Genomic DNA, 10,470 nt, shown 5'->3' with positions numbered 1-10,470 from the left:
AAAATGCAAAAAAAAAAGTGAGGAGAAGCTTGAGGAGAGGTCCTAATCAAAAGTTGGTTTCACTTGAGTCTTTCTAGAGTAAAGAACTTAGAACAATCCTAAGCTTGTTTTTTATACTTATATTAGTAAAAATTATTTTTAAGAAAGTTCTTAAGTCTAGAAAGTAAAATTCATAGAATCCAAAGTTTGAAAAATCTGCATATATTTCTGAATTAGATAGAAAAACAAATTCCTAAGTTTGATGAAAAATATTTTAAACCCTGGGCTAATCTGATTCATTAGAAGTTCTTCTAGGTTGAACTACCACATTTTTTGAACAAAATTTTAGCAATTAATTTTGGAACAAAATTTTGGCAATTCTAAAGGATGACCCATTAACTCAAATCTACAAAAATTATTTTTAAAAAAAATGTAGTATTACTTGAGGACAAGTAATATTTAAGTTTGGAGAATTTTGATACGTCTAAAAATGTACTATTTTATAATGATATTGCACTTTAAATATATGCTTTATTGTGTTTTTGGTTGTAGGTACATCCAATTGAAAATTTTGGAGTGATCGGAGCAAAAGAAACAAAAATGGACCAAAACGAAGCAAATCGGAGCAAATCGGGTTAAATCGGGGTATACCGGAGCCATGGGGACCAAAACTGTTGTGCCCAGCGCTTAAGCGCCCAAATATGGCGCTTAGGAACCACAAAACAAAGAGGAGCTCTTAAGCGCCCAAAAATCAGTGCTTATACGCTGGTGATGTTTTTAAACATATATTCTAGAATATACGTCGGATTTGGACGATTTTTGAAGCGGGGTTTCGTGCATCTCTTGGGGAATTCATTGGAAATGATAAAATGAACTTTCTAGAAGAATTTTGGTCAGTATTTTGGGCAGTTGGAGTTTTGAAGAGGCACTTCAGGCACCATTTGGAAAAGTCAATGAATTTGAACACTTTTGAAGAGACACTTAAGAAACTCTTGGGAAATTACAAAGACAGCCTGGAAATGCTTTTAAAAACTCTTGGACTCTTGAATTAATTAGAAGAGGAGAAGAAGGCTTAGGCGTGAGCCCCAAGTGGGGCGACAAGGTGAGAGAGAAAGAGAGAGAGTGAGAGATTTCTTATTTTCTTTTCACTTTGTTCTTGAAGAGGATTGTAAGGAAATTGTTTTTGATATACAAGGAGAGTTGATTTTCATAAGAGATAAGTATTTTCATTGTATTTTGATTTGAATCTAGTACTTTATTTGTATGGTTTCAAAGTCTTGTCCAATGAAAAGTTTTTGTTGTTTCTCCATGTGTAGTGAGTAGTTTTCTTTACTCTTTCTTCTTGTAATGAATTAGTATGCATGTGTAGGATATAGAATTGAGTATAGTGAGAATATATTGTGATGATTTTAATTTGTTCTTCATTTACATGTAAACTTGATCAACTTGCATGTTAAAATCTGTTGTGAGAACATGTAAGAACCGGTATGGTATTGTCTCAGTCAACTGTAATAAAGAGTCACATGAGGTTGTATGAATGAGAATGTAGAGAATGTAATTCATATGGTTCAGTGCAAATAAATAGATAAATAAATTTTAATGGGCATAGAATTAGAGGACTTTAGAGTGACAGACTAAAGCCCCCTAATTTGATTTATTGTTTTAGATTTTGATGCGAGATGTTAGCCTCCAGGTGGAGAGATAAGAGAGAACTCTAGAGTGAGAGCTAGTATCTTCCTTGCCTAATCTGTCTTCAAAACTATTCAAACTTTAGATTAACCAATATTTTTTATAACATTTTTAGTAAGAGCAAATAATATAATTGCTCTTATTTGTCACAAAATCTCTCACTACTTGTTTTACTTTAACACAAGTCATTAATTTCATTGCATGAGAAAGAGTACTTTTAATATATTAAACCTTACTTTCTGATTTTTACTAAGTATTTTATTTTAGAAGTAAAAGTAGTATTGTAGTGATAATTATAGGATATAATCAAAACCAAATTTTTATTACCTTCCAAGTTAGGGTGTGTTATTCTAGACTAGAACTTCTCTTGAAAGCCGTCGTGATTAACCTCAATCTCCGTAGGATCGATATTCGGGGCATAATCAGAAAGTCTTATATTACTTGATAACGATACGTATACTTGCGTAGAATCCCTACAAATATAATTGAAATCTTACTTAAAATCAAGTTTGGGATCAAGTTTTTTGGTGTCATTGTCGGAGATCAAAATATTCAAGTAGTGGTGTCAACTTCATAAATCCTTACATATAAAAAATATTGAGATCAATCGGCAGCTACGGGGGCCGAAATTTATAATCGTGTCTCTTGTCCAGAATTCTGAAATTCGACGGTGGTCAATGATGGCTGATGGGCAGTGGTCGACGGTGATCGGTAGCTGCGGAGACCGAAATTTATAATTGTGTCTTCTGTTCATAATTTTAGAGAGGGGGTTCTATTTATAGGCTCCATGGGAGGGGTATTTTGATTCTTTGTTTAATAGCTCCCATGTCCACCCAATCGAATGACCAAAGTTAATTCTTCTTGATCATAAGAGGGATTTTTTGATGATTTGAGACCATAACGACTTTAGAATGAAGTGATCTTAGGCTTGTTGGATTCCTTTTGTCAAGACACTCGATTTGACTTTAGACACATTTGACACTCCAATTAGCTATCTGAAGTCTCTAAAAGTGATTTAGCGGCTTGATCTGAACTTGATTAAACTTGAATTGAGCAAATTTTGATGTCATTGAGTTTATCTTGTCGAGACGGTCAGTTTAACTATAAGCTTGTTGAAATAAAAGCTCTAAATAATTTTTAAATTGAAACAAAATATTTCTTACTAAGAAAATGTATCGAGATCTGTGTCACATAATGAAATTAGTTAATGACTTATCAATTACCCCGATTTTCGGGTGATTAAGATGGCATTGTTCGAAAATAATCTAAATAATAAAAATAGAATAAAAATCCAAAAAATTCTAAAAGTTTGGAGTTGGTTGGCAGCGTTGGCTAAACACTAGGGAAAGAATTGTGCGGGTCACCGCGGATCGACAGACGGTGGTCTGATATGCAAGTCACGGGAAGCAGTTCAACAGATGGCAGTGCGTGTCGCCGGTCTTACGTGGTTATGTGGGTTGTCTGGACTAGGTTGGGCCACATGTAATAAGTTGTTGCACGTACTGTCGGGTCGGGTCGGATCATGTCGACAGCACCAGATTAGATCAATGGTGCGGAGGGGGCTGGGTCAATTATCCAGGTCGAAGTTAGTGTCGTGCGATGTTCATCACATAGATCACACAATGAAAAAGGAGCTACACAACTAAGGTCGCTAATCACTTGGAAATACGTGGAATAGTGCACAGACGCTAAGTAGTCACCGATCGCATGAAATCGAAATATTGCCACAAGTCGAGCCGGTTTAAATTGGTTTCTGTGTTTTTCATGGTTTTTGGCCTATAAATAGGTCTAGAAGGGAGGGAGAAGGCACACTTCCACTTCTCAGACGAAAGTCTCAGAGTCCCTTGGCCTATTGGTATTCTTCCTTCTACACTAGTGTAACACAACCACCAGAGTTCCTGGTATTTTATTGTGCCTCCTATGTTAGTGTTGCACCTTTTCTGAAAGAGAGTTTTTGCACTTCAAGTTGCCAATGTCCAAGAAATCCAGACGGTCAAAAACCACCATAAGTGTCAGAATCCTAACGAAATGTTATCAGTATTCACAAGAAATGAGACAAATCTTCTCTCAAAGACGAGCACAGAGTTCACAAATATCAAATATCTTCTTGACGAGTATAAACAGATGTATACTGCAAGTGCAAAACAAATATTAGCCTTATGAGATCAACTAGTAGAGTGTAAGACTAGATTATCCACCATAACAATTTTCTCTTTCTACAAAGTCAAGAGTTGAAGAATAGTCGAGAAAAATAGATGGAGACACAAGCTATTCTCAGCCAGAATACTAGGAATGTGAGAGTTTTTTGACAAAGATGTTGGCTTTTCAAATGGAGAACAGAAAGTTGTGAACCAAGAGTGTAGGAGAAGAATTCCATCTAAGCTTTTGAAAATGGGTTCATCTAGTGCACTATTGGATGGAAGTTGACACCGAGGACCAACCAGATAGGCATACGAAGATCTCCTTTTTTACTTGGAAATGTGAAGAAACTAAAAGTGACTTGTAGGAGCACACCCCTGCAGAGGAAGATCTTGATGTAGATTAATACTTTGTGTATGTATGTCTGTATTGGTGCCTTTTTCTTAGCACTTGTGCCTATATTTGTAGCTCTTCCTGCATTTGAAATAGTTTGTATATAAATGTGTTGGTTTATGCAATTTTTTATCCAATTTTGCGGCTCTTTACACCTTGTTATAGTGCATATATTTGACTTTATATTACACTTATTGAATGTAACTTCATTCTTTACAATTTAGTGCAATCTTGTATTAAAAAATTACATGACGAGCATAGAGTTACCAAAACTTTCTGCAGTTACTCAAATAATATTGTCTTGTCATGGGTCGTTGTTGCACCACCTCCTGGGTTGGCATTGCCCCATTTCCTTAGGCTGGTTTGCTTCACTTTCTTGGGTTGATGCCTTTAAGCTACTGCCGCCTCTACAAAACAAGCATGTTTATGTCTGATTTCTTCTGAGATAATGTTGCTTTATGAAAGAATGTTGATTTCGTATAACTTGCCCTCCCAAAGAAGACAAAAACCTTATAAGTGTTGACATGAATCAAATATATTCCAATTGAGATATTACCTCCAATAAGAACATAGTGGCGTCAACCCCTTTTGAAGCTTATACCTTCTGAAATTCTCAAGAGAATATTTAGTTTCTTAAATCTACAATCAAAGTTAGTGCATGTATTTTGCATACAGAAAAATTATGTATCTTCTAACACTTGTACATTCTAAAGTTTTAAGGTATAATCGTAACTTCTGAGACTTGAAGTCTTTTCAAATTTTTAAGTATACATGCACTTTCTTAATGTTATATCTCTCTGAATTTATTTGAGAGCACATGTACCTTTTTAGGCTTGTCGTCTTCTGAGATTTTTTAGTGTGCCATAACCTTCTGAGATTTTTTTAGCATACGTGTACATTCTGAGGCTTATAATTTTTTGAGATTTTTTAGTGTACATATACCTTTTGAAACCTATAATATTTTGAGATTTTTTGGTGTGTCTATATCTCTGAGGTTTATAATCTTCTGACATTTTTTAGTGTACATGTATCTTCTGAGGTTTATAGCCTCATGAGAATTTTTTTTAGGACTTACACATTCTGATGTTTGTATCCTTCATATATTTTTAAGTGTATTTGTACCTGATGAGACTTAAAGTCTTCTAAGACTTTTAGCCTTCTGAGATTTTTTTAGTGGGAACTATGTCAACTAATTGCTCTCATGGAGTCTTTCTAGTGAAGATCATGTCCACCACTAGCTTCCCATTGAGAGTACCTCATGAATGTATTTTTCAAGGGAATAAGAGGAGATCGCGTCTACCACTTGCCCTTAAGGGGTCTTTCTAGTGAGGACAATATCTACAATTAGCTTCCCATCAAGATTATTTCATTGGCATCTATTTCAGGGGTATAAGCAGAGACTGTGCCTACCACTTGCCCTCAATGGGCCTTTCTAGTGAAGACTGTGTCTACTACTAGCTTCCATCGAGATTACCTCATGAGCACGTCTTCTAGGGGTATAAGCAAAGATTATGTCTACTACTTGCCCTTAAGAGATCTTACAATAGACAATATCATAAAAAAATTCACTGATAATAAAAAATTTCATTGATAAAAAGTTGACTAAATAGTAGTTTTTTACTAGTAACAACAATAACAACAGAGAAATTCTTTTAATAAATAAAATTAAAAACTCTCATACAATGATAAGGACAATAAATCTTTTGTAGAGATAAGATAGTTTGAAGTTATACTCTTCATTCAATAATTTCGATAATTTTGTTTTATTCATCCTTACCTCATTCTTGTAAATAATAGCCCAGGTGACCTTAATGTATCAAACATTTAATTTCTTCCTTTAAGTGAATACATCTTTTTGTTTAATGCACTTTTAAATAGTAAAAAAAACAATATTGAGATTGAATCCCATCTCCTAGGAAAAAGCCGTTAAATAACTTTGGATCTACTCCTGAAATTTGACAAGCATTAGTAGAAAATCTTTAAAAGAATCTTTGAAAATATTTTTTTTAAGTGGCGTTCCTTCCTATTCATGAATTTTAGAAAGATGAGAAAAAACGTTGATAATCCTTCAATTCTCTATAAATTGCAATACAAAGAATCTGACAAGTTCATCGAAACTACAAATAGTTCCTCGTAAGGGAGAATAGAACCTAGCAATATACAGAAATATTATTTTGAATATAATAATCTAAAATAGTTGTCATCGAGAGTTATCACAGAACAGAGTCTTCAATACACAGTGTTAAGAATGTTGTTGAATAGTACTCAGGATATTTCATTACATCGTGTTTGGAGTACTTCATTACACCACATGATTCATCAACAGCGGCGAGCAAGAGGCGACCGACGTCTGTCAATGACAGTCGGCAATCGACGAATATGAAGATCGAAAGTTACTGTCGAGCCTTCAGTCTAGAATTTAACTATTTCTCCTCTTTTTCTCCCCTTCTAACTGAGGAGAGGGGTCTATTTATAAGCTTCGGGGGAGAGACGTTTTCGTCATTCGACTAATAACTCTCATAACCATTTGATCGAACGACCCACATTGATTCCTCTTGATCATAGAACGTTTTTTGATGATTTGAGGGCCTTTAATTACCTCGAAATAGAGTGATATTGGGCTCGTTGGATTCTTCTCGTCAAGACACTCGATTTGACTATTGAAAAATCAAATTTGAAGTTTATTTGACCATCCAAATAACTACCCAAATCCTCCAAAAGTAATTTAAAGACTTGATCAGGCCTTAATTGGCTAGAATTGAAGTTTATAAGCTTGCTGAAATTGAAGCTCTAGATGATTTTTAATTTGAATCAGAATATTTTATGCTAAAAAAATGCCTCAAGATCTGCGCTAAACGTTGAAATTAGTAGATAAATTATCAAGCCCCATATATATTTATTCATCATGGGTATAAGGCAACTTGCAACCAAAGTTTCTTGAGCGCTTGATTACGTAGCTAATGCCTCATTTATTCAATTAATTTTGGGCTAACGTACAAAGCTACAAAATCCTCAAATCCAATCCAAAAATCGCTTCAAAAGCCAAACTAAAATCTTAAATACATTCAGTCAACCTAAGGGCACTACCTAATAAAACTTCTCATAGCCAATTTAAGATTTGTACTGAAAATTTATAGCTAAGGCTAAAACCAGAGTTCTATTTCGCTAGCTTTAAGCTAAGGCTCCACGCTACTAAAATTCCTAGATTTAGCTTAAGCTATATTCTAATTAACCCTCCTTAGCTATAATAAGTTCATAAATATCTTAAACTAAGAACTCAAGAATTTCATAACAAAGTATGTACTCTGCCACTAGATTCAAGGCCCGAAATTTTAAGGTCGAAGGTTCCACCCTAACACAACCCTACTTTTAACGTAATACATTCCTAAAAGTCATTAGCTAAGACCCCAATATATAATTGCAACTCTAAGTTTATATCATATTAGAGTGCAATTGAGGGTCGATATTTTTGAAATCTTCATAGTAGCCCTTCTCTACGCCCTAGTAATAAATTTCCAACTTCATTAAGTTGAAGGCCTAAAGCTTAAATAATCGGATTGAGTCTATTCTCTCAATTTGGAGCCAAGGTTCCATAAAATTTAAATTTTGTGGCAAATCTAAAAGACACCCTAATAAAATTATGCATCAAACAATTGTTACAAACAAAATTCATGTTAAGCTCAAACCGATATTGAAGTTAACCCAAATCACAATAGAAATAAAAATATTATTGTTGAATTCAAATAGGGTTATAATGACAACTCTTCAAACAAAAATAAATGAGTTTTTTTTTGTTTTACTTTTTTGTTATGTATCTAAAGTTTTGCTTAGGATAACTAACTCTTTCCATAAGTATTTGGTTAATTATTAAAAATAAATGTGAATTAAATTTATTATTATTGGATTTATGTTCTTAAGTACCGAGCACTTGCCAATATGCATGTTGGGGGTACCCGGACTTGGGTAATATAGTGCCATGAGTTAACAGATTCCTAGCTTCATGCCATCACACAATAAAGCAAAGGAAGATTTACATACATATTCAATTCTTATGCATTTTCACATCTAACACCTAAATTTCAATTTTATTTATTTTCCACCTTACCCATGCATGAAAACGTTTATTTCACTCTCAAGTTAAAATAGTGGTATTTTTGCTCTCATATGAAAGACTTGGGCGGTATAAATGTGATTCATAAAGTTTACGAGTTATATATGTAAATACATAGGAATTGGGTATTATGCATGTAAATGTACCTCAATCAAATCATATGAACCATTGAAAACAAACCATGAATGCTCTAGAACAACCATTTTTCCATTAAACATGGCAACAAAAATAACTATGTTGGACATGTTATGCCTTTTAAGTTATCGATCGTTATAGATCATACCAGTGTCTCTGAACCATACCTAGTCACACCCAGTACTCTGAATCATTCAATCAACTAAGCACAAATAGCCTTCTATCAATATTGTTAACCACAAGTTGTATAAAAATCATGACTTGGCATATTTTCACCATGAATTCATCGAATCTTCTCAAATGAGAGAACTCAAATTCTCAATAAGCTTCACAAGCAAATCTCAAAATTAATGCACGTAGTTATTACATCAATATTATTAACTTACTGCTGAATTTTATTTAGACTAGAGCCCACCAAGTAAAGTTCTAGGATTGATGGAGCCATAAGATTTTGATAGGATCCTAAATCAATCCCCTTAGCATGGGGTAGCATTTAGGGAGATATATATGTTGCATACATTTGGAGATCTAGTTTTATATAGTAACACCTATGAGCCATTTTATTAGCTCACAAATACAAAATAAAATTTGAAGATGTGTTAAGGTAAATGCATGCTTTATTATTGTTAGATTTAATGAGTATTAACTTATTTTCATCATCCATATATACATAGGAATTGAGTGGTATGTATGTAAATCTTCCTAAACAAAAAAAAAAAAAAAAAACACTTCTGCACACCATCTCACTGCATTTCTCTTAAAACTAGGAACTTTCACAGCTTTTCATATATCCATACTACGACACTAAAAAGCGTTGAACTTCATATCCTGTCAAACACAAAAAGATAGCACTTCAACTGGCTCATCCAATCAATCGGCACCTTAGTATATCATAATCTCCCTTTAAACCTTCCTCATCACACAATCCACATTTTTTAATCTGTTTTCTTTTCAATCACAATTACAATCTAACATATAACGGATCAAAACCAGTTCATCCCGAACTTCTCGCCGACAATAACAAGCAAATTAAATGACGGTTGTTACATAAGAAAGCCTCATTTTTGGACATCCTAATGAATTAATCATATAAAAAAATAAGGCATCAGAACAACGAAGGCTTAGTAATTCAGCCAGGTCCCAGCCACTACCACGCATTGAGCAAAGTAGATAGACAGACCCGGACCTGAAAGCCGACAATTCGTGGTCACTAAAACAGTGGTATTCTTGCTCTTACATGAAAGATAAGTGAAATAACAGCAAAAGTGAAACGGATTTAGTTAAACAACCGCAGATCTAGCCCAGATCTACAGCCAGACATAGAACCTGATCAGACTTCCTGTATTAAGCAGTGAAGAGAAGCGCGCGCACGAGAGAGAGAGAGAGAGAGAGAGTTACTCTTGCTATCCACGGCGAATGCGGGACTTAAAATTAGGGGAATGCAGGCAAGTAAAACTGAGGAGATCGCCATTTTGGAGATCTGGTATGAGTTCGCCATAGTCGGCTTCGCAGCACTGGCGAGAACAGATTTGATCAACTTATAGCCGAAAAATATTTGAACAATCAGCAGACGCTACAGCAAACAAACAGGTTTTTAGAATGGGTAAAGTTTCCAAAAATAAAAAATAGTTTTAAATATAAAGATTATATATTTTAAAATCAATCAAACTAAATAAAATAAATAGAAATTTACATAAAAAGTCTCTCACACTGCCTATAAACCAAGAACTCTGCCTATAAATGAAAAAAATTAAGTGATTTATAAAAATAAGTGTTTGAGTGTGAGATAGATAAATACATAAAAATTTTAAAAATATATTAATGAGTATTTTTATTAGAAGTTTTCTATCAAAACCAGGGCTGTCAAAATGGCTCGTTGTTCGCGAACAGCTCGTGTTCGGCTCGTTAATTTCGTTCGATAAGTTAACAAGCCGAGCACGAACTAAGATGTGTTCGTTCGTGTTCGGCTTATTTTGGCTCGAAATAATACTCATCAAGTATATATATATATATATATATATATT

General features: G+C 34.1%; 1 protein-coding gene across 1 annotated transcript in view; it reads right to left on the bottom strand.

The window, feature by feature from the left end:
• The window catches only part of LOC110023179, an 18,245-nt gene extending 8,196 nt beyond the window's left edge, over window positions 1-10,049 (bottom strand). The window contains exon 1 of the mRNA XM_020722453.1: window positions 9,845-10,049. Coding sequence (XP_020578112.1) covers window positions 9,845-9,944 — 100 coding nt within the window. The 5' untranslated portion in view covers window positions 9,945-10,049. The remainder of the gene's footprint in view (window positions 1-9,844) is intronic.
• Window positions 10,050-10,470: the final 421 nt, after the last annotated feature.

This window comes from Phalaenopsis equestris, unplaced genomic scaffold, assembly GCF_001263595.1.
Source record: "Phalaenopsis equestris unplaced genomic scaffold, ASM126359v1 Scaffold000221, whole genome shotgun sequence".
Classification (NCBI taxonomy): Eukaryota; Viridiplantae; Streptophyta; class Magnoliopsida; order Asparagales; family Orchidaceae; genus Phalaenopsis; species Phalaenopsis equestris.
The sequence above is the reverse complement of the archived record's forward strand: the minus strand, read 5'-3'. Positions and strand labels throughout refer to the sequence as shown.